We start from the raw sequence: 25,810 nt of genomic DNA, 5'->3' as shown, positions 1-25,810 counted from the left end.
AAGGGCAGAACAGAGGTGGATCTTGAAAATACTTACAGGAGGAAATTGTGTTGGAAGTAAAAAAGAATTACATTCTCCGACCGAAAAGAAGCTAATTACGATTATTATTATAATTTTTGATTGCGAGATGATAATTCGAGCCTTCGGGAAAACGTCTTGCAGAAATTAAACACACGAAGAAATTAACTCAACCTTCCGTGCGGTTTCCTCCCTGGATCCGTCCCTGACGGAAGAGGTGGCTATCGCGAGAGGAAAGAGTAGGGAATGGTATCGAAACGCGAAGCGGGTGAGAGACGGGAAGAGGGGACCAGCGAGAGAGAGAGAGAGAGAGAGAGCGAGAAGAGGGAACCGGAGAGGGGAGCGAGCGAGCGAGCGAGAGAGAGAGAGAGAGAGAGAGAGAGAGAGAGAGAGAGAGAGAGAGAGAGAGAGAGAGAGAGAGAGAGAGAGAGAGAGAGAGAGAGAGAGAGACCGAGAAACCGAGCCGTGGCCGCGTATCGATCGGCCAGCAGAAAACTACCCCCTAGCAGGGGACTTGGCGGTGTGCGAGAGACCGATCACGTACGAGAGTAGTCAGTGGGGTGCTCTCTCGCGGTGCTCGTGGGCCCACGCGGATCCCTCCTGTTTCCTCCACGCACGTAGAGGCACGCATATCCGCTCTCGCGTCCCGTTCCCATCGTCGACGCGAGTCCAACGTCGAGAGTCCAACGTCGTCGGCCCGTGTCCACCAGGGCGTGCGTTTGTGGGGGTGCGCATCCGGTTCGCGGCCGGAGGGGCCGAGAGCGCTCAGAGGCTCAGAGAGAGGTGAGACACGCTCCTTGTCTCGCGCTTGTATTTTGCATCGCGAGGCCCCGTCGCGTCGTCCACCGCGCTACCGCGCGTTGCATTTTGCGGCGTTATCGCGACCCAGCGGGTCGTTCCTCCCGTTTCCCGGCGCGCGAGGACCGTCGCGGCTCTTGCAATTCGGTATCGTGTGCAGTGCGACGCGAATACGGGGTCTTCCGGAGCGAACGCGTCGTCCCGTTCGCGGACTATATGGATGGCACGAGACGACGTTGCCGCTGGGTATAGCGAGCTCTCGGGTGACGAGTTAGAATTCTTGATCGCCGCCGGGGGGGTTGTACTCTGAACCTAACTAACGTGGCTGTCTTCATCTGCCTGCGCGTTTGATCGGTCGGTCCCTTTCTATAGTCCATTTTTACCTGACCTAGCACTACACTATAGTTACCTATATAGCGTACGCCGGTGAGGCGTACGTATAGCTCTCTATATTCCCGTGCTTATACCACCAGGTGCTACCTACTGTAGTACCCTTTATCCTTTTCGATATCGCGTATCCATTCGCACAGCCTATAACGTTATAACGTCTTTTACACGTCTAACTATATTCCGGCTGAATATTATATATAATTTCCTGCAGTTTTTACCGCAGTTTTTTTTACTGCAGCTTTATCTAATCTTATCATTTCTCTTCTTGCATAAAGTTCCTACTTAAATTTCATCAGATAGGATTATTGCGCCACGTATTATCTTTATGACTCTATATTTTACTATTCAGTACTGCCATCTATTCTTTTAATATTATGTTCCACTATATATATACCGTCCGTTTATTTATTAACAGCATAAATTTTAGCCGTTAAGGCACACGCGAATTTAACTTAAGAGTGCAAATACTCGGCGCTTAACGGCGCAATCAGCACATTGGTGATGGGTCCAATTGTTGTGTCGCAACGAAGTCGGGACGGACATTAACCATTGTTGTTGTCGGGACTGTGTGTCAGTAATCCTCCATCTTCTCATCCAATCGCCCACTTGCCGAACCTTGTCCCTTTGCCTCCGATTTACCTCGAGGATCTTTCGGAGCCGCGATACCGATCGGGTCGATCGAACCGTCGTGCGTTTTTAATAAAGCTCTCGCGATTATTACAGGCTTACAGTTAGTCTTATTAATGAAGATGTTATTGCATTCATTTATATATATATATATATATACGCCCATTACTATATTACTATAAGTAAGGGGATTTCAACGTTATATCGCGGAGCCATCAATGCGTGCCATTCTGGAACATATATAGACAGCGGTTCTTCTCGTTAACGGGGCGTTCATTCACTTCGGCGAATTCCGCTGCCGGCATGCACGTTAGCGGAAACCTCGATTCCTGCGATCGACAAGGATCGCTCGGAAAGAGTTTTCGTCGGTCGATGATTTTTCACGACGACTCTGCGAGAGCGCAAAGCGAGCGTGAAGAGTTTGAGTCCGGCTTACCTTCGGCTGGTGCACCATGAGATTAATTAATCGCGTAAGGTTCCGACGACCTCTGCGTGCTCGTCGGAATCGCCGACCGCTCGGGTCAATTATGGACTTTGCGCCTGCTTGTAGAGCTTCTTCGGCTCGATACGCGTGCCATGCTTTCTTGAAATTCGCGCTCTAGGAGTCTATTCAGAGTTTATAAGAGACTTATGTTGCTGTATTCGTATATGGGAACACGTCGATATTATCGTCATTCCTGTTCGAATATTGCAGATTTAGCGCTTAAATATTTCGCGATCGTTTAAGATTTAAGATTCTCTTATTACGTAAAACTTTTAACCTATAGTAAGCCTCGTGGATATTGCGTCAGGAATCGATACCCGGCGCTTGCTCTTATTGAAATCTGCCATGGATTTATGCATATCTCGTTGCTGGAACCTCTCTGCTGTATTACATGTCTATTTCGGATGTGCCGATGCAGAATTTACATCAAGAGAGCCATCAACGAGAAATACGTCACTTTTACTATTAATCGAGCAAATTCCCTTTAATTCATCATTATAGGTTTTGCGAATAAAATTTCTGTATTGTACACCAAACATATATATAAATTTATCGACTCGCAGTATATTGCCTTTATTGAGACGCGACGTACGGTAACTCGCTATTGTTAAGTCATCCCATTTTGTCATTCATAAATTTTTTAAAATGTATATACGCTTCCTCTATTTTTATTGCGACATTTCTGCATGCCAACCGTTATAAAAAATCGATATACGCAGTTGCATTAATAAATGCACGCATAACTTGCTGTAACACAACATTCCCAATATAGATCGACCAAGATAGACCAATACAGGCTGATCGATATCGGATTATAGAATATGACAGAGAAGTTCTGTGACTCGCGCGGTCAACAGATTTAAATAAACCATGGATTTATACAGCGTATCGCTTGCGCCTTTATTAAAGGGTTGTAAATTTATGATTCGTATGCATAAAATTTGCTGACGTTCTTTTTACTTTCCGTCGTGCCAAAGCTGTAGCCGCTTTGGAAGTCGCGCGTGAGGGAACTATCGATATACCTACGTGCCGTCCGTTAATAAGAGCAAGCATTACTTACTCTCATTAGAGCCTGTTAAGAGGTCGGGTCGGCGCGGTACGTTGCGACGTACGGCTTCACGCGTGTGAGATCATCCTCGAGGGGCCCCCCATCGCCGTCGTCTCCGCCTCGTCACCTTCACGCGAGGCGAGGCGAGGCAACCGGCTAGTTACATCAGCGACGAGTCATGTCCGATGCTGGAAAACATACGGCCGATCGATAACATTGAAAATCATCCCGTTCGCCTTGGCGAGCGGCCAACAGCCGTCGCGGCCACAAATTCGAAACTTTCGTTCTATTTTTCCCCCGACGCTCGCAACTTTCATTCTTTTCTCTCTCTATACGAGGCTCTCCGTCGCGTCGTCGTACATAGAGATTCACACGTGCAACCTGTCTGACAGTTCCCCGTTTTCCGTCTCTGTTACAGTTACGGGGTATACGATTTACGCGTAATCCGGGAAGCAACGACACGACTGCACGACCATGGCGTTCGCCGGGCTCAAGAAGCAGATCAACAAAGCGAATCAGGTGAGCATTCGTCGTGGAAGCGTCCTATTCCTTCGGCGACTTCACAATGGATCTTTCCACCATGCGCGGAATCGATAATATCTTTTCCATAAGAATAACAAGCCCGCAAACGGAGGTTGAGCTTCGAAAGCAATGTACGCTAAATACCTTTTGAAATTATTTGAAATATATTGAGATATATCTCTTCTGACTGAATAATAAAATAAATCAATACGCAGCGCTGACAGGAGGCATTATTTATCCTCCGAGTATTCGCCTCGCGTGGATTATTTCTTTTATCAATTTGTCGATTTCTTTTAACGGTATATCTAAATTGGTACCGGTTCGCGTAATTGAAGTTCGATTTTTCTTTCGCGAAATTTCATTTTAAACTCTAGTTTTTTCAATTTAACTAGCTATTCTCATTGAATTAAACGACAAAACGCTTTACGATTATTACGCTATTGATTTAGTGCTTATAGGAGCACTTTGTAAGTAGGCATCGCGCTAACGATCCGCTGCGGCGCGCACGATTCGCCGATACGGCGTATTCATTATGTGGAACACCGTTGAAAGTTTAATCGTCCACATTAACGACTCTCGTCGCTACATTACTCCAATTACTGGCGATTGATTGCTACTTAGGCGTCGCGAACTTTCGACTGCCAACGCCGTCCGTCCCCCGTGAAACGCGCGGTGTCTTAATGCGATTACGCGTCGTCGGGAAATTCGTGATATTCGCGTAAGTAACGCAGCCAGATTTACCCGGCGTCACCGCGACGCTCCCCGCAACGGCTAATGTAATCGAGAAAACAAGCAAACGAGCTCTCCCCGAAACTCGAGATCTGCGAAACGCAGATTAATTGTTATCACGTGAAATATTATTACATGAATTGTCCTTGCGTCGGTGAAATCGATATCCCCCGGCATTCCTCGAGAATTTTCGACGTGCATATGGGAATTTTATTATTGGAGAATCTCTCTCGCGGAGAGGATCTCAGAATCTGAGGATAGAAATCTACGAGTCTGGAATGCGTGAAACACGAGAGGGGGAATCTCAGAATTACGGAAAATATCGCGTAGTGTATTAGTATACGTATTTTACATCAACAGGAAAATACTCTTTGCGGAAAATAATGCATGCTTTACACAATTGCATTTATTGGAACGTTACTGAGAAAGCCAAGTTTGACAACTGGTTGATGCGAGTTATCATTTGGTTCAGCATGCTATGTGCGGAGAATTTTCGTATCAACTGCAGCCGCGGCATTATCACGCTGTCACGTTTAATCTTGAAATGACGAGTAGAGAAGAACTGGTAACTGGTTGCTGCTGCTTGCTCTCAATACTAAAGTCGCAGCGAGACCGTGACGAATTTACGGCTAATTGTTAATTGAAAGAGACATGCTTAACGAATCAATAATGATCCTTTAATGAAACGAGGTCGTGCAGATTTTCAAAATTAAAAAGTGCAAAGAATTTCACATCAAAATATAGAAACAACATCCGGTGAGGGTGAGACATAACACATAACAAACTCAGAGATATAACAAAATGATAAATTATTACATATTTGTTAAATTGGAAGTGCAAAACATCAGACACTATCTAATTTGTTTTTACTTGAATAAGTATATATGAAAACGGCGTAACACTAATACTGACAATAAGCGTAAATTTGTCAAACGAATGAGAATTAATATACCATTTATTTTGATAATCTTGCTTTTGATTCGAAATGGCTTGTTAGAATCTATTATTTCGAATAATACCTCCTAATTATACAAGATTAAGCGTAATTGTATCACAGTGTGCTTGCGTGGGCGTGGTTGACCCGCATGGTCTTTACGAGGTATATTAAGCTATCTAAGGCAAATTATCAGAAAAAATTTTATATAAAATTAATTTGCTAATTATTTGCTATTTTTTGCTTTTAAAAGTAATTTTTTTGCTCCAACTATTAAAAAGTTACGAAGGGCTGGATAGCTTAAGATTACGCTATCCAGCCACCGTAAAAAACAGCATATACATAAGTCAAAGCAAAAAATTAATAATACCAAAGTTATTTGCTATTATGCTTTTTTGCTATTTTTTGTTCACACTATTAAAAATTTACAAAGGGCTGGATAGCAAGATTAAGCTGCCACGCCATTGTAAAAAACAGCATATACATAAGTCAAAGCAATAAATTATTCCTATAACTAATAGGAATATAGAGAAAATAAAAAAAAACGATATATTTTATATACCGCTATTTTATATGCGCTATTTATTTATTACATTATTATTACATTACAATATTAACCCTTTGATACACAAAACTGTCAAAATATGCGACACGACAGATGCTCATGAAGTAAGCGCAGTAAGAGAACCAATCGGCATCGCAAAGTATTGACAACAATACTTCGATAGATTCACAAGTATCGATGACATGCCTTTTTTAGAAAGGAGATAGCGAGGGAAACAGACTTATATATAATGAGTAAAATATAAGTTTTCTAAAATTATTTCGCGAGTAAAAAATTCGAGACTTAGACATCTTGAGAGCAAATAATTCAGGGAACATTCTGATGCTATAATAATGCGAGAAATTATTTTCTTTAATGTGCTTTACTCTTAAGCGTCACATTTTGATCTTGATGTCTTCTTAAAAGCTGGAGAAAAAAAATTACTTTTGCAACCAAAAAATAGCAAAAACGTAGCAAATAATTTTGGTATTATTAACTTTTTGCTTTGACTTATGTATATACATTTTTTTTACAATGGTTGGATAGCTTAATCTTAACTTTGTAACTTTTTAATAGCTGGAACAAAAAAATTACTTTTAAAAGCAAAAAACAGCAAATAATTAGCAAATTAATTCCATATAAAATTTTTTGTGTTCTGATAATTTGGCTCAGACAGCTTAATATACCTGTCTTTGCGTTATAGTATTTTTCAGAATTGTGCAATTATTTGCCCCTGACGGCAAAAATCTCTACGATGGAAATATCTCGTTGAACATATATGCGTCATGCGTAACTTACGCTCTAAATACCGTGGAAAACTTGATTATGAAATTCTTAACATTAAAGACGCGAGGCTCTCTGCGCTTCGCGTTAAACGAGGCGCGATCCACGCGCTTATATGTGTCGTGCGAAATTCTGCCTATATGGCATTTCTACCGTGTGCATTGTCGAGACGTAATAATGAAAATTGCTGCAATTATTCCCATGCGCCGCTCGCAGTTGCAGGTACACGGTAAAGTACTATTTGCGATTATGCAAATGCGTCAGTTTGTTTTCCGAGGGGAAATATCGATAAAAGTTACCGATACAGTTACCGCGCTTTCCGCAATTAATATTATGATTTACGAAACTCCACAGAGAATCCACAGAAGAATTAAATCAGTTATTATATTTCATTATTTATTTTATATCTTTATATTTTATTTTATTATCTTTATATTTAATTTACTTTTGTATTTCTTTCTTAATAATACAGAAAGTATATAGAAGTAAATTAAATATAAAGACGATAAAATTAAATACAAAAGACAGGGAATAAACAATAAAATCATAACTAATTTAATTCTTCGTAGCTGTTCCATTACGTTTACTTTTCATTATGTACAGACTTGATACGGTGGATTTTGCGCATGTATCTTGATTTTTGCCGAAGAGAATTGAGCGTAAGGAAAACTCTCCTAAGTTTTAATACAGTTTCCAAGGGATGTCGCGTCTCGCGTTGGCGGGATGTTATCCTGGCCTTAATTACCGCATTGCGGGCCGTCGCAAATGTCAAATGAAAATCCATGTCGTCGAAGACGGCGGCGAGGCGCGAGCGGCGAGCGAAAAGTGTGCGCTAGCGGCGCGGCGTGCGAAACAATGCGAATTATTGCCTGCCGCTTGAGGCACACGATTGTGTAACGAGCAGTTTTAAACTGTCGATCAGGTAACTTCTCGGGAACGGCACGATCGGCTACCGAAATTCTCGCTGATGCGCGATGATGGCAGCCGCAGCTTTTGACCTTTGCATCCTTAATTGTGCACACCACCTTCGAATATTTATAATAAACGAGAAGCACCGATCGAGATAATGCGCCCCGGCGAGATATCTGCATCCAAACTGCTTTTAACGCGTCAACGCGTTTCGACAAATACCATATGTTATTTTAAGATGTATCCAGTAAAAAATTTTGTTCAATTAAATAAAAGCAATAAAAATAAAAATTAATAAATATTAATTAAATGAGCTTTTATATAATTTCGTGCTAGAACAGGTGGATTCCTCGATTTTATCTCATTCTATTTATTACGTTATATATTCATGTGTGGTTTAACGCTTATATTTAATATAGAAATTTTTTGGAAGCTCGGCTTGGTTTCTCTATGTAGTAATTAAAATATTCATTAACATATTCATTGTACTTTAATATAACAATAAATTTTATAATAAATGAATAATTCAACTTTAATAAATGTATTTATTAAAGCAGAATCATAAGAGTTTAAAATTTAAAAAGAAGGAGAGAGAGGAAGATAAATTCATATGCTTGTATTAGCGATTATATTTAATTATTATATAATTTGAAATGAATACCGGCATTTTGTATTCGCAAGCCCTGGCTAGCTATTACGATTTATTGAAGGCGTTTCCGGCTATCGTTGTATACATACATCTATTTTCGCATATAAAGCGATAGTTCGACAGCGTTACTGCGCATCGTAAATAACGCGTGCTCACCATATTGCGCCTCGACGAAAATTGCATGTTTATCTCGTAGCGCGAAAAACCCTGGAATCGCGGACGCACGCACGCACGCACGCACGCGTATTATATACACGCTCGCATGGCACGTGCCTACCTCACTTTATGTGCCCTAATTGCATTCGCCGCACGATATATGTGCGCGGCTGGTGCGGCGAATGTGGGGGCTTTAAGTGCATCGTCGCACCGTTGTGTGATGTGTCGCGTTGTTATGCCGCCGCCTGATCGAACCCCGCAATATCGCCGGATGTCCTGTTCGTCGTTATCGATGTTAGAACGATGGCGAACGGATATTTTTACGGCGCGATGTCGTGAACTCGCCGATGATGTTACCTACGAGCCGATCGACCGTGCGAGCTTTCGAGAATGTGTGCTCCGCTTTTCCGCATGTTCTCGTGTTTGCCTGAAATTTGATTCGATCCCGTACGTGCGCGCACATACGAGAGATTTAAAGGTACATACATCGTCCTCGGTAACAATTTAACGCTTACACGTGCGTTCGACGTCAATCAAATGGTTATATAATTTAATAAAACAATGTGAATCACTATTTATAAATTATTTGGAAAAATATTTCCATAAATAATATTTTTAAATTGTTGTTCTCACATGTGAATAATATTATTTGTAGTTGAAACCACAAATGCTATCGTAACGTTAATGGTAAATATATACGTTTGCAGCGAGATACGAACATTGTAAAATAACAGGTACAACATGACAGGAAAAATTTATGAATTAATTGATGTAAACGAGTCGATTGCTTTCAATATGTTCTAATCAATATTATATCAAAAATAATATGAAATTAATACGGAGAGGATAATTTCACTGCATAGGTTTTTAAATTATATATGTAATGAATAATATTCCGACTAACAATATTTAAATACTGAAATGTCCTGGTCGTCTCTTTATAAGGGACAGATTCTCTGACTCGTTTCTCTTTTTATCTCGGGGATATACGGTTCGTGGATGTGTAATTCTAATCTCGACTCGGTATCGCCCCAAGAGCGAACACGTCTGTGAAATTCGATGCTCGTACCGGTCAATCTGGTTGCTGCTTTAATGCGAGTGCAAAGGTCTCGTTCAGGCACGAATGTGCCAGTTGAGTGGCGCAATTAATCCTTATGTAGATCGACATCCTTATCGAATCCGTGACACGGGTACCTTACTTTAAAGGCGCTTTAAAGCCGAAAGAGCGATCCGCGAGTCCGCGCCGAATGTGTGTTAAAAGAGTTTTGCGATACAAACCGCGACTGCACCGGCGCGGGCGGCGCGCGGTTAAAATTTAGATCTTATTCAAGCCGATCGAGTTTTAAGTTTCCGCTCGTTGCAAGAGTTATGAATCGGTTATAAAAATATATCGCTCCTTCGGGGTTTCAATCTCGCCGATGACGCTTTTCCAATTATATTTTTACGTCATCCACGTTATCGTAGTCGTTAGAGAAACGGTTACAAAAATAGAACCGGTCTTAACACAAATCTAGAATGTATAATATAATTTGTAATTCATGAAATCTTAATAGAGATCCTGTAGTTTTATTTCTCTTCTTTCCTGGAATAAAGAAAATAATTATACGTGATTGCTCACGAGGCCCATTTTCTATTTATCATTTACGTTATTTTACCAATATTATTAATACAATTACGGGCTATTATAAATTTAATTGCAATAGAAACACGGATATTTGTACATAATTTAATCTAAGTGTAATAAAGCAATTTTTTGCAACAAATAACAGATATTTTGCCATGTTATACGATATCTGCTTTACAGCACAAATTCAGTGTAACAGTTTTTCTGAAGAAGGAAAAAAATCTAAACTTTTTTCCTTTATACCACAGAAAATTTTCAAATTTTATGATTCCCGTGTCGGGATGATCCCGTTTATGCCATAATACTTCATAGGCGCGACTCTAAATCGCCGGAAACTGGATGCTCGTCGGTATAAAGCGCGCGACATTGCGAGAGACGCGATGTGGGTCAAATTTACTCCAGGATGGCGTTTACTGGGATACGAGTGACGGCGTCCCTGTGCACATCTCTGGAAGTGGGTCGTCGTTAAATGGGTCAGGGTCTTTCTCATTCTCTCTCTCTCTCTCTCTCTCTCTCTCTCTCTCTCTCTCTCTCTCTCTCTCTCTTTTTCTGTTCCTTCTTCTCCTGCGAGTAATCCCACTTGCAAAGCTCGCCGCTCAGCACGATTAAACGTACGATACCATTTCCGTGTCACTCTCTTTCTTTTTGCATATACAATTGATTTCACAGGAAAATACAAATCGCACGGCATTATACACATCGACATTATTTGTTCATATATACAAAGAAATTGATTTTTTTTAGATAGAATGTGGCATCGCGAATTGATTGGATATATTCTTGCGATTATCGATAATTTTAGTTGCTCCTTACCGGGGTAAATATTTGAATTTGCGTGAACAAAATTGAGTTACGCGCTCAAAATGCACTTAGAAGAGGACTTTAAAAGAGCTTAGAAAAGATTACCGATAGCTAACTTTTGATGTAACTTTTTTTCCATTGTTTGTACTACAGAAATTTTTAAGTAGAAAAGAGAAAGCAAAGAGAAAGAGAGAGAGAGAGAGAGGAAAAAAGCAGAGAAGGTGGAAGGAAGAAAGACAAAGAGATCGTTAACCCCGTTAGTTAATCTTGATACTGTGGTGCAATTTGACTTTTAATTTTGCAGTGTTGCTATTATCAAATTATTATACTTTAGCAAACTTTTTTATACATCATGTATGATACATTGTATAGCGTTATATCACAATTTTTTAGATAACACAGAACTGAAGTTTCGTAAGAAAAATTTGATCTTGCGCAGATAGGTAATTAGCAAATTTCGATAATGATTGATGTATATATGAAATTTGATTTATCGGTAAAATATCGAAACAATTTTGTATGATATTTATGTTTTAAATCCGTTAAATCCGGTAATGTACGTAACTTTGACACGCGTGAGTAGTTAATTCAATAAAATATAATTGATGGAGCTCATCGAAGTTTTGGAGTAATCTCGAAGCGAACACTTGAAATTTCGTTTAGCAGAAATTGGTATACAGTCGTTCGTGTTGCGTATATGCGCTCGCATGCCAATTTATCTGACCTATTTTCCAGAGCCTTGGCAGGATATGCGTATTATCCTTTTTTCACCATTGCCATTGGCAAAGACAGGGAGCGATATGTTTCGTAGGTCTTGGCAGATCGACGGACATTATTGTTGCGGGTATTATTGATCGAGGAAAGAACCGTTCCTCCCTTGTCGATGATATTTTCTCGGCCACTAACATTTCCCCTCTCTATGTACGCTTTCCGTGATACTTATTCTCAAAGTCTTAGCTCCTGACTTCTCTCTCCGGAGATATCCCCTTGTCGGAAGTATCCCGAGGAAATCTCCTGCCGTTTTTCAGGACGATCCCGATCTACGAGCGATTGGCTGATCTCTCGTCCAACCGACGTGGTCCGTGGAAATATTATATTCTCGCATACGTAGCGCGGTTTACGTAATCCATGAAGACATTTTCGGAAACGATCTCGTTCGTATGGGGCATTAATCATACAAGCGTGAAATCCTCGACCGAGATATTAAAAGATTGACGGAAGTTTTTAAAAGTAAAATACGTATCATATCAGTCTTTTGCCTCTTTTAAATCCGATGGTTTTTAAAAATTTGTCGTTTTTTAATGATTTTAAAAATTTTTTATTCTTGAATATTCAAATTTTTGGAGTCTTAAATTATCGTAAATCTCTGTATATGCTTACGTTTATTTTCGATTTATATCTTTTCTTTCAAGAGTTCTATATAATATATCCAGATAAAGTCTTTAAAGTTTTATCGAGAACAAAAATTCTACGCTTATAATTAAAGCAATTCAGGCAATAAACGAGTAAATTTTAAACCTATTATTATTACTTAACATAAATTATTCAACGAAACGCTCGTTGAAATATAGAGACTTTCGTGATGTACCTATCTCACTTAAGTGCTTGAGAGTAAATAAGTCTCGAGAAATTTTGTCAAATCAAATCGACCCAAGTTTTGACAAGCACATCTTTCACGCGAACTTACCAGGTCGGATTAAGAGATTTGTAAAATGGGTGAAGTGCGTTATTCATTCAGCAGCTATAGATTTTAAGCTAAGGATAAACGGATCTCTCTTGCAGTACATGACGGAGAAGATGGGCGGAGCGGAGGGAACGAAGCTCGACGTCGATTTCGTGGATATGGAGAGGGTGAGTAGTGTATTTTCGTATCCATCTCTCTCTTTCTCCCTCTCCTGTCTCTCTCAAGTTGTATGTGTGTTGTGAGATGAGGCGTCACATTTTCGCACGGTTCCTTTGTGAGAACGTCAGGAACGAGATGACCAGCATGTTCTATTTACTGGCATTATTACTGAATTTCAAGGATTTTGCCTGACTTTTTTTTTGGCTCCGCTGAGGATCTTTATCTATCTTTCAAAACGTTTTCTTGACGTTTTCCTGTTATATGAAGCCAGAAGCCAGAAGTCGCGAGATTGACTGTGTTATAAAACGAATAAGTTCTGGAAAAACTTCTTACCGCCGCGGCCGGTACCTTTCTATAGAATACTTCGCTTTTTAACTTCGTCATAACACAGATAACGCGATATAATTTATGTCGAGAACCGTTTGTAAATTCCACCTTTGTAATCGCTTTTAATTTTCTGATTACGATTTTCTCTCTGTGTGTATTCTCATATTGTTAAAACTGTTTTTAGAATTCGATAACAGTTTTAATTTTGAGATAAGAATGTATAACCCAAGTCTTATACAAGAGTTATTTAATAAAATAAAACCTTTTGAATGTTAAGATTTGCCGAAAATGAATTGGATCTTCTCGATTCTTATATAAGTAAATAAATTTAACGTAATTGGAGAATAAAGAATTGTATAATAAATGAAAGGATAATTAAACAAAACAGAGGATAATGTTTTTGGAATTTATGCCTCGAATTTATGCATTATTATACTTTGCGGAAGTATTATTCCGAGAAGAGCAATAGTCTCTCAAATGAGTTGTCTTTTATTACTATACTCTTGAATCGATGATCATCCATTTCGTGCGTATCGCGAATATAATTTCAAAGCTTCATAAAGAATTCCTTGACGTTCTCGACGAAGTGAATTGACAAGAGACGAAGGCTTCATATAAACACGTCATGTATATAGAAAACAGACGTCACGTACGAGCTCGTGGAGGAGCTGCAGATGAAGACGAAGGAGTTCCTCCAACCAAACCCAACGGCGAGGGCGAAGATGGCTGCAGTCAAGGGTATCAGCAAACTCAGCGGTCAGGCGAAGGCGTCCACTTATCCTCAGCCGGAAGGTGTACTTGGCGATTGCATGCTCACTTATGGCAAGAAAATGGGCGAGGACAGCGTTTTCGGTACATGCAGTTTAAACTCGACGATTGCGCGATTTTTCACGGTTTTTCGTGGAGAAATTCAATCCGCACTTTCTTGTCTAAAAATGTTCTCGTTCGCGAGGAATCGCGTCTCTTAAAATTATTTTCAATACGACTATATTGTTGTTATTTTTGCAAAACTGAGATTTTTATTCGTTTATACCGTTTAAAGATTTTATTTTTTTCTTGTCTTTTCTACAAAAATATATTATTCTTTTTTGTACGCGACAATTTTTTGGCAGGAGATAAGAATCATCTGACAATAATTTCAGATAATGAAAAAAAAATGTCTTTACACAAATTATATGTTTTCACAGCGGGGTTTAGTGACATTTTAATATTAAAGAAAGGAAGACGTATCGAGGATCGATAGGTCGTAAGCGTCTCACCTTATCTCCCGCTCCACTTTTATCAATCCTTACAGCCCAGGCTCTCATTGAAATGGGCGAAGCCATGAAGCAGATGGCGGACGTCAAGTATTCGTTGGACGATAACATCAAGCAGAACTTCCTCGAGCCGCTGCACCATCTGCAGACCAAGGATCTCAAAGAAGTGATGGTACGGTTATTGGAAAAGTTGTGTATAGTCGCGCTCGGCTAGGCGCCGCTTTTCTTCACGCTTCTCTCGCACGCGTGCGATCATCTTCGATTTCGTTGTTGATTTCAGCACCATCGGAAGAAACTGCAAGGCCGTAGGCTCGACTTCGATTGCAAGCGAAGACGCCAGGCGAAAGGTACGTTGAGATTTTCCCCCTTGCGTGTTACCCTCGCTTCTCGTCCTCTCTCTCTCGCGTTTCCGCGCTCCTATTGATTTATTATTCGGGCGCGCGCGAGCAGGCCGCCGCCGCGGCCGCGGCCGTCGTCGCGCGTGTCCTTGCCACGAACACGTCGTCGTCGTCGCTCGCGATATGCCCGCGGAGCGACTACGTGTGATGAGTTGAAATAAAAACCGTGACGGAATTGTAACACGGAGTAATGACGCCGGGCGAACGCGCCCTTCGACGCGTGATGGGAGAGGAGCTGTGGCCGCACCCCCGCTCGTGATTTTAGAGATGACGCGGTGTCGTAAAAGAAAACGCGAAAGACGGTATTGCCGGGAATGCTATAACGGCGAAAGGTCACAAACTGCGAAATCGTCGTTGTCGAAGAGATAAAAGTGTCGTGACCGAAGCGGAGATTATTTTCCTCCGACGGAGAAAAACTCGCAGTTAAGTACGAGCACGTGTGTCGAAAGAGAGACGTGATGAATAAAGAGAATGATCGCGTTACTCTTTGTGGAAAAAAAAAAGAATCGCTGAGATGTCGTTTTTGAACGACGCTTTTTTTTATTCATTCATTTTATCATACATTTTTGTAAATGTACTTAAAAAAAGAAGACATGCATAAAAATAAAAGTTTCGAACTCTTTTTTTCTCATCTTTGTGAGTTATATCTTTTACTATGACATAATTTTAATGGCTCGATACTTTTTTCTTTTTGTTATACAAATTTCAGCATTATTTAATATTATGCTGACGAACGATCCGTTTTGACGATTATATCGATCGTTATTATTGCACTTTCGAGATTTTCAGGCAATTTCCATTTCGATTCTTCACTTATACTTTTCCAGCGTAACGTCGGTGGGTTTTTAGGCTCTTCACGAAGACAGCTTCGTCTCCCATTTTCGGCATGCGTGTGGGAAAATAGAATTATGTTTCGTATACATGATTCGCCTCTGTAGATTAGGATTGTCACGATAAAATCGTTGCATGAGTAGATGCCGGTGGTGCAACTCATTTTTTTTTGCGATAGAAAGGCGATCCCTTGCTCGCATGCCGCGTTGCATGAGCACGATCACGATCAAATATATAGAATTACAAATCAGCGTTATATATATGGACTTGAAAGTAGAACGCGAAAAGAATACTTTTCTTTTATGTCCGTTTTACACAGAGAACATTATTTTTGATACGACTAGCTCGCTTACCGCAGCGCTAAAAATACAGAAAAAAATGTGTGCAGTGGGTTAACAGATTATTTATCCGTGCACTTGCAATTTATATAAATATTAAACGTATTAATATCTTTAAATCGTGTAACTCAATAAATTTTTTTTTTATAAATGATACGAGAGAGATATATTACTTTATATTACATATATAATATTTTATAAGAATAAAAAACATATTGGGTGTAATAATTGTTAGATCCAAGTCCGTTAAAATTAAACGAATTTTGGCACAACAGCTAAAGTATACTTGGTATTTTTAATTTGTTCAGAAATATAGATAATTGGATTTAATTAACACTTTTATAAGTAAATACTGCCGATGTGTGTATGGCGCAAAATAAATTAGTATTGACACTCTCGATCGTTGAGCGGGATGATAATTTTATCAGAGTGCTCAATGACAATTAATTAAACACGGTTTTTTTTATAGCGTTAAATACACCTAATAACAATTCTTGTAAGTTTTATATACTTCGCTTTTATGCTATTTGAACTATTATTAATTTGAATTTATTGATACGTTTTCCGCGGTCGCGATTCTTTTGTGTTATTTGCTCCGAATGAATTTGCGCTTTCTGCTGATGATCGATGTGATATCTGTTTTTGGCAATCGCTTAATTATTAGCGACCGGAAAGAGATCCGTCAGTCCGCATGTTGGAAGTCCAGCGCGATCGGGCACATCGTCGCCATATGCGGGTATGACTTCCATTACGTGCCATTTTGAGCTTACATCCCGTATTTTTGGAAATTTATTACATATTATCGATCAGTATGCTTCTACCGTAAATTTCCTGTAAAATTTTTAAATAAAAAAAAATTAAAAGATAAACCTACATAAAATAAAAATGTAGGATATTTTTTGGATTTTTCAAAAAGACGCTTTCGAAAGATATTTTTAAATATTCCTAAAATACGCGCTTCTTAATTATATATTTCTATAATAAATTAAATAAAAAATTTAAACTGTTGTGCCGCACAGTCTTTATGCATTGTTGCTAGTTTTAGAAATGATAATTTTATCAAAGCGCACTCAATTAAACACGGTTTTTTATAGCGTTAAATACATTTGCGCGCTCGTAGGGCTAATTACGCTTCTTTATTGTACCCCGCTATACTGTATAAGTGTTTAGATTTAGAATATGAAGCAATCCCAGTAGTGCAACCTTTTTAATGCCGTTGGCGGGGCGACCGTTTGCGAACAGGTTCTCACGTTTCAGACGACGAGATTCGTCAGGCCGAGGAGAAGTTCGCGGAGAGCCTCCATCTGGCGCAGATGGGCATGTTCAATCTGCTGGAGAACGACGTGAGTCGTTGTTGCTAATCCGAGATGTTGCGCGTTGCGCCACAGATCGTGATTCTTACGTCGTTCTTTTGCAGGTCGAACAAGTGGCACAATTGGCAACTTTCAGCGAAGCTCTTCTCGAATATCATCAACAGTGCACCGAGGTCCTGAAAGGGTTGACGGAAATACTCTTCGAAAAGTATGTCTGATCATATGGCGCAATTAAAAGTCGTTATAAAAATCGAATGTGTCAAATACGAAGCTGATTTCCATAATTTTCTCGAATGCGCGCGTTAAAAATGAGTATTTAAATTAAAAAAGTTACATGCACACTCTCAATTATTTCGTTTTACTTTACGAATATTTTTTCGTAATATAAAGCGTAATATAAAGTATTGATATAAAATATTAATATAAAATATTAATATAAAATATTAAACAACAATGGAAATATTAATCGACTCTACTGGCCATTATAATCGCCAAGATAATACGACCACGATTTGGTTCGATTATCGTCGGCGCGCAGTTACTATGGTTGGAATAATATTGTTTAGTTTAATACAGTTTATTGCGAGATAAATATTACCACATGCCTCAGTGGTCGAATTGGTACGACACCCATCACTGAGGGAGGTTCCAGGTTCGAACCCTGGCTGAGGTAACATTTTTCGCAATAAATTTAATTATTATGAATGAGATACTTATATATAAGTATCAAAGATTACATGACGATAATCGAACCAAATCGTGGACCATATTGTCTTGGCGATTATAATGGCCAGTAAAGTCGATTGATATTTCCACTGTTGTTCATTATTTGACTGGCGAAGTAAAAGTGATTCATTCTGATAAAATGTTAATATATAAAGCGCGTTATATTAAATATATTTCTTTTCACAGCTAAATAAATAAGCAAATCTCTTGCGTAAAAGAAGATCGAGTTGTCCGTCTTTGTGTCTATGCATGTGAATGGTGGCAATCATTTATTGGCAATAATATTGCTCACGGATAAATGTCTTACTCTTCAGGAAAGAAGAGGCCGCAAATCGACCAAAGTTGGAATTCGTGCCGAAGACACTGGCGGATCTGCATGTGGACAGTGGATTGACGCTGGACCATATGAACGGTGGGAACTTCTCTCTTCACGGTAAAATGCATATTTCACAAAATACTCCACCACACCACGCGACGACACTCGGGTGGTCTGGCTGTTAACTGTTTCTCATTCCTTATTCTCTTTCTGTCATGCCCGAGGGGGAGAGGGAGGGGGGTGGCGTTTACGTACTACCCTACGTACTACATTGACCAATATATTGCATTCTCCTGTCTTTTTTACCCTGTATGGAACGTCTAACGCCTCTCGCAAAATATTCGGCGAGATGTGTGTCTAATATTCTCTGTTTCATTTTATTTTCCGCACGTACAAACTCTACTGCGAACTTAAGTCAAAACTGAACCGGATACGAGTCGTTTAATTCAAACACGGATTCAAGTATTGCAATATATATAAATCAAGCTTCCTTGAAAAATTAATTGGAACGTTCGATGTTCGATTAAGATGTCGCAAGAGATAAATCGCGGATCCGCTAAACAGACGGATTCATTGTACTATCAATTACGGGTATCGGATGTTAATCCTTCAAGGATCGACCTCTGCGATTGCGCGCGAAATACACACATATACGTACACACGCACACTCTCGCCACACTGTCATACCGTTACCCTATTCTTCTTCCGATTGTGCTGTGTGTATAATGTGGCATACCTGTCTGTCCTTTTGACACACTGTAGGGTCAAGTCGGGCCGGCTCTCCGCTCGCGGACGGGAAGCGCTCGCAGCTCGAGCTATTTCCGGCCGGAAACCCGCCACAATCTACCAATGGTAAACTTTGCATGGGGGTTTCCTCGTCTCTCTGTCCGGCGAACAAACAAATTCCTTTTCGAGACCGCGCGAGAGGGCGGTTGCACCAATTGTTGCGCTGTTAAGGGCGCTTAACGTTCACCGTAATTGCCTAAAGTCTCTCGCTCTATCTAGTAATGATCCAGAAACAGGATGTCGAGTCCAAAATCAGGAATTAATAATCGAGGCTGCGTTGGTGCGACCGATCCGACTGCGCAATTTTCTTATTCTTTCTCTTTTTCTTTCGATGAGATTCTCCACCGCTTTCTATAACGACGCTGATCACTATGCACGTTTATTAGACAGTGTCGTGCCACCCTGTAGAAGAGGGTTGCGCTGAATAGTTTTTAGATCGAATGAATCGAATGAAATCCAAGTTGAGCAAGAAGGAACATAGTGATTCATACAAATTTTACTAAATTACAAGTATTATAATTGGATTTATATTTAAGTATTTATTTCAATTTTGTAAAATGATAACGTATGGGAACATAATCTTTCCTATTTTAACTTGACAATTTTTTTAGTTTTAGAAGTGATAAATTTTTTGAAAAATCTCATATTTTTCTTTAAGATATTTTAGACAAATAATGTAGAAATTGGAAGAATTGTCTCCTTCTGCCGCGAAGATTTCAATTAGCTCACGCAGCTTCTATTGGTGATTAAGCATTGATTTCACTCGAGGGGTTTAATTGTATCCTCGAGCGTTTTGGGCCACGTTTTATTTTCGCATTTAGAAAGAAATCGACATTACACACCGTTGCTTTGTGCAACACGGTTTTTTCGCGTGAGATGGTTTCACAACCACCAAGGCAGATTGTTAAGTGTGTAGTTTGAACGTATCTGATGCGACATACGCACACTGCGACGTGTTTTTTTTTACGTTAGATTAGCGCGGCTTCTAGTAGTTTAGCACACTCGTGCTGACTATTTTCAGCTTCACCCTTGCCCTCGCCGAGCAAATCGCCAGCGAGAACGCCGTTGACACAAAGATCGCCGTGCTGCACAGCCCTGTACGACTTCGAGCCTGAGAATCCCGGTGAACTTGGATTTAAGGTAAGTTCATGCGATATTATTCGCCGAAAGCCTGAGCCGTCGTTTAAAAAAGTCTGAAGAACATTTAAAAAATGTTTAATATTCTTCGGACAATTATACATAAAGATAATCTATCTTTTCAAAGAATTTTTAAAAAATCTATTTCACGATTTTATATTTCAAGCAGATCTTGTTTATTACGAATTTGACTTGTTTCTGTTCCAATCTCTTCGATCAACCGGAACCTTATTTATTACTCGGATTCTTGATCTCTTTAGAAGCGAATGATTGACGAGGTTTGTATCTTAATTCCATCTGCTTTGCAGGAGAACGACACGATCACCTTGACCCAGAAGATCGACGACAATTGGTTCGAGGGCAGCCTGGACGGTCGCACCGGTTACTTCCCCGTGACCTACGTGCAGGTCGTAGTGCCATTACCCTAAGAAGACGCCGCGCATTTTGAAGCCAAAGACCCTGCGTATTCGTTCAGTAGCGTCTACCATTACAGGATTATTCTGCTCTCCAGCTAGCCTAAAAAACCTAGACGACTTTTCGACGACATATCTTACCTATCTATTGTCACTTACGTTGCGATTTCAAGCTTACGTCCAAGACACAATCCCGAGTTTCTCTAGACCTTTCTCCCCGCCAGCTATACGGAGACCTCCTTCCCCATAGACCCCCCTCCCCCCGAGAATAGACCTGTTACGCATATTAATGTATATATATAATGTTATAGTGTATTTTATTGACGTAAGGACCGCGCGCGCAGAAATACACATGCACACGAATGCATAGATACATATAGACGTACTATACGTATACAGACACGCAGAAACCTGTATTAATACACATATACATATATATATTATATATATACACGTACGCATATCCAAACACTCAGACACATCAAAGTACCTACGATAGCAGTTCACTGTCAAGGGCGGCTCTCTCCTCTCATCTACTTTTCTACATTATCTTCCGTCTCGTTGAGATGCTTTCGAGATATTTTCAATACAGTTCGAGTGCACAAAAGAAGAAAATCGAGCCTAGCGTGAAACGATTTATGGTGGAGCGCGCGAATTTTCCGATAGTTCCCTTTGGCATTTAATTAGTTTCACCGCCGAAAGTGTCGTATCGTTTCGGTAACGAGCCGATAACTCGGCGCTCTGTTTGTTCTGTTGCAAACTATACACTTTCGTCCGGATATTATGTATCGCTTGTGGATTTCGGACGGGGTGAGATTACTCCAGCCGTTATTAAATTCCTCGTTAAGATAAGTGGAGGCTTCTAGCTTTAGCATTACTTCATTGTGTCGAGATTGGCGTTAATTCTGATTATATCTTCGCTTAATACTTATATATTATTAATATTAATATTAATAATATAATTATTAATATCAAAGAGAGAATTCGAATTGCTAATCAGTACTAGATAATTCAATAAAGTAATGACATATTAATCTAGAAAGTCATTAAGCTTCCAATATAAAAGACACTATTAAGCGATCTTGAGATTCTTCTTTAACTGTTGCATTTTTTTAATTGTTACATACATAATTGTTACGTGAGAGTGAATTTTAATGCGGCTGGAGCAGTCTTATTCCGCTCTACTTACTCGCCCTCGATTCGCAAAGAATTCTTGGCCACTAAGTCGCGTATAAGTTTCTTCATAACTCTCATTTATCATCTTAATTAATTAAGCGGCTTTTCTCGCGAGAGTTCGATCATTCAAAACCGCGGCACGTGTTTTGCGTTGGTCCGCGCGGCGCAGCAAACTCGTTACTCGTGTAATGTACTCGTATAATAATAATGTTACCGCATTTCGTATTTCCATTCCTCAGTCGAAACGACCGTTCTTTCGTCTGCTTACCGTTCGTTCTTCGTTTTCACCGTTTATCCTTTTTTTTATTAATTGCTAGGCGATACTAGCTAGAAGTTTAGGATTTACTTTAAGCGAACCTCGAAATGGCGGCAAATCTCTTCCACGAAATCATATATCTGTGATTGTTATAGATATTATAGTTGCTGGCATTGATTGTTTTTGACAGTGACGATCCAATTCGGTTGTCAGAAAACTTCCGGGTGGATGTTGACGATAAAACAAAACTTGGAGAAAATGGAAAATCAATTTATTGGAAACGTTGTTCAATCAACTGTTTTTTGTATTCGCGTGACTATACTACTATTTCACATTTATTTTTAATTGCGGAAAAATACTCGATGATTATTGAAATATTTAGCTGTGACAGTTTCGGAATAAAGATAATGAAAGATTGTTTCTGTAGCAGAAATATTAATACGCTTTTAAAATTATGTGAAATTGTGAAAAATAATACATTTTTAAATTTGTTATATTAATATTTATAATTTTTTAAATTTTGTTTTTTTTTTTTATTGAATTTTCAACACGCCCGAAACTTTTCCGACATTCTTTACGATATTTTTTACATAATTTGCATCGCCTTAAAGAAAATTTTAATTAATTATTTAGAATGTAAATATCGTTTTTCGTATGTTTGAAAAATGGCCAGACGCAATAGTTTTAATTAATTATTAACTTTCGAACACAGCGCAAGAGTAAAACAAGAATGAGGAGTAAGAAACTTCCCGTTTAACCCAGAACGTTTATGCATCAAGTATTATGTTTTACATGAGCGCCCGGCAACAATTATACTTTCGCAGCGTCCTGACGTCAGATTTCCTTTCTCCCCCTTTTTCTGACTTTGTATGAGAGTTCAACCGCCAGAACAATGAAAGTAATTAAGGAACTTGGTTATTTGTTGCCACGTGGATTTTAGGTAAATCTTCGAGCGAGATATCAGCTAAGCATAATGTAATGACACTAGAGTATATTACTTACACGTATACATATTGTCGATAGAGGCGACGGCGAAATCCGACCGCGTTATCTGTTCATTATCATTGTTCATATATTTTATTGTCATTATTATATCATTGTAATCGCCGCACTGGCAAAACGTTCTTGATTATACATATACATTGAATTCAGAACGAGATTCTATTAAATCGAAGGATTTCAGACTCGGGACATTTTCCGAATTGAGTGTGCCGTTAATAGGATATAAAGACACAGATACGCAGGGGACGTAGGATAATCTGATTTCGCAGCGTTTCAGCTTTTCCAAATAATTTGTGCCGTTCGTTAAATTACTTTTCGAACGGTAACGTAAGATTCTCTAAATAGATTGTAGAGCTAAAGAATTTTTAAGAAAATTATAGAATTTTCGTTACGTATAGTGTGGCGCGGTATGAAGAAAGACGGATGGCTTAAATTAGTGATAATCCCTTACATTCCGTTGGAATTAGAATACCTATAATACGAGTATTAAAGTGACGTAGTTGTATAGTAGAGATGCAGTCAAATCGGAGAATGTTCTTTGTCCCGCAGAGCGATACGCCGATAACGAAGGGCACGTTCGTTCACGTTTAACATAATTAAAGTTTATGATCGCTATATCGATTAACATACTACCGATGTTATCACTTGCTGCTATCACCGTCGCCAGTTAAGTCCTTACTTGAGACGGACGTCAACTAATAAACGGTGGACAAGTCGTGGAACGTAAAAGAAAAGAGGTCCGCATGCAAGTTTCACCTCTACACTATTATCGCTGTGAGATAAAACAAAATTCCTTTCGGAACTCGAGGTGTTATCGATGTTGTGCAATATTAAGAGTTTAACATCATCGGTGTTTAGCCGGTGGGGGCCATCGTTGGATCAGTGTTTCTCAAAACATCGCGAAGATTTACGGGGGCACAGAGGGAGGGGCGAAAAAGTGATGGGCGATTGTATCGAATATGACTGATAACCACTTCTGTTAATTAATGGGCATGAAGGGTGTAATCTTCTGCTAGAAGTTTGTATTAATTTTTTCTCTTGTGTAAAGGCGATTCGAACTATGTCGAAGCCTACGAATCACTTTCGTTCCAGCGATCTTGTCCGATGCGAAGCGATTAATCCGCATCGAACGGACGTGAACATCGGAAATGACGATTTTTACTCTCGGTTATTCGCATGGTGTAGTTTGTGCGTCACCGTATGATGGAATTACTTTCTGGAAGCTCCTTAAATTCGTGCGAAATAGAATCTAAATTGGATATGAATAAACATGCACGGTACGGTTCGAAATTATCGTCCAGCATTCTTCGATGGGCAGAAATTAATTACCGAGCTGCAATATTAATAATACAATAACACAAAACAGACAACGATAGTTGAAATTAAGAAGATTTAATTTCAACCTTTATCTTGCAAATAGATAATATTAACGTGTTTAATTTTTAATCAGCCTTGCATTGTATACAATAACAGAAATCCAATTTAGAGAAGGTAAAAAATTGGTCATTAAATTTCTGATGCGAATAACCGGAGATTAGAAGAAACAACTTCGACCCCTCACAGCTCGATCATGATTTTTGTTTATATAATGAGAGATTGGTGAAGCTTTGTCAATTAGAACGATAGCAATAAAACGCTGATTATCTTGCGTAGAGAATTAAGGGCGGATGATGATTGTTCAGGGTCCGGAGCTAATAATTTCCAGGTCCCCAGTAAACAATGGAAATTAAAAAAAAAAAAATTTTTTATTTTACGGAATTTTACGCAATTAATAAGATATTTTTAGTATTGAGATATATGGATACTAGACAACATATTAGTAGTTTTCGAAAACCTAGCAAAACCTAATAATTTTCACGAATTAATATTTAATACATTTTAATAAATTTTAGTAAATCATGAGGTATATTTTAAATAAAATAATTAGAGATGTATAGCTTAAAATCTTAATTTAAAGTCAATCTTTTAAAACAGCATCCTAATTAGACAATTGCACATTTAAAATAGAAGGAAGTGGCAGTATCTTCGTGATACTATGTACAGTCACGAACATTTCAGGAATGGAATTATGGGGATCGCTTGATTAGTTGCAGGACCCGAGCTTAAATATTCTCAATTACTTTTACAAAAATCCGCTCCTGATCGATAATTCTCGCTGATCGGCAATGGGAAGAAATAAATTTGAGAAACACTGTGCTGGGGGAAGAAGAGAGAGAAATATATACATATATATGCTATTACTACTTGTGCGGGAAGAAATTTATATTACTGCGTGATATACTATGTTAATTTATATATATCGCGTCGGTCCGCGCTTTGCGTTCGATTGTTCGTGGACCGGTTCGCGCAATCTGGCATGGCGGATGAAGAAGAAGAAGAAACACGAAAAAAGAGGCGGCGAGATTGGCGCGATCGCGAGAGAGAACAAACTTAACGATAAATACTAAAATCGGTATCTTATTCTATAAATGTTGGCTATTGTTAAATGTTGAATATTGTTCAGCGACGAGTTCGCGCGTCTTCGCACGAGAGAAACACGCGTTTTTATTTCACTTAATATAATTTTTATATTAATACTTGTAGCTCTCCGTGATCTAAGATAATTTCGAAAGAAGATTTAAATCGCTTATTATATATAAACTGCTCGAACTTTTGTGTATAGTCAATTGTTATTGT

The 25,810-nt window shown here is 39.1% G+C and overlaps 1 protein-coding gene across 11 annotated transcripts in view; it reads left to right on the top strand.

Moving 5' to 3' along the window:
- The window catches only part of Endoa (SH3 domain containing GRB2 like, endophilin-A), a 33,887-nt gene extending 8,214 nt beyond the window's left edge, over positions 1–25,673 (top strand). For 2 of the 11 annotated variants that reach the window (XM_077398218.1, XM_077398221.1), the window contains exons 2-13: positions 3,784–3,884; positions 12,799–12,867; positions 13,822–14,038; positions 14,481–14,614; positions 14,723–14,789; positions 16,674–16,745; positions 17,252–17,352; positions 17,427–17,530; positions 18,363–18,481; positions 19,127–19,216; positions 20,172–20,290; positions 20,596–25,673. In XM_077398218.1, coding sequence (XP_077254344.1) covers positions 3,840–3,884; positions 12,799–12,867; positions 13,822–14,038; positions 14,481–14,614; positions 14,723–14,789; positions 16,674–16,745; positions 17,252–17,352; positions 17,427–17,530; positions 18,363–18,481; positions 19,127–19,216; positions 20,172–20,290; positions 20,596–20,715 — 1,257 coding nt within the window. In that variant the 5' untranslated portion in view covers positions 3,784–3,839 and the 3' untranslated portion in view covers positions 20,716–25,673. Of the gene's footprint in view, positions 1–552; positions 802–907; positions 1,171–3,783; positions 3,885–12,798; positions 12,868–13,821; positions 14,039–14,480; positions 14,615–14,722; positions 14,790–16,673; positions 16,746–17,251; positions 17,353–17,426; positions 17,531–18,362; positions 18,482–19,126; positions 19,217–20,171; positions 20,291–20,595 lie in introns of those variants that run through there. The other 9 variants (XM_077398219.1, XM_077398220.1, XM_077398223.1 and 6 more) reach the window with 9 other exon arrangements.
- The last annotated feature ends 137 nt before the right edge of the window (positions 25,674–25,810 follow it).

This window comes from Temnothorax americanus, unplaced genomic scaffold (assembly GCF_048541705.1).
Source record: "Temnothorax americanus isolate GAGA-0224 unplaced genomic scaffold, ASM4854170v1 Scaffold12, whole genome shotgun sequence".
NCBI lineage: Eukaryota > Metazoa > Arthropoda > Insecta > Hymenoptera > Formicidae > Temnothorax > Temnothorax americanus.
This window is presented reverse-complemented; position numbering and strand designations above follow the sequence as displayed.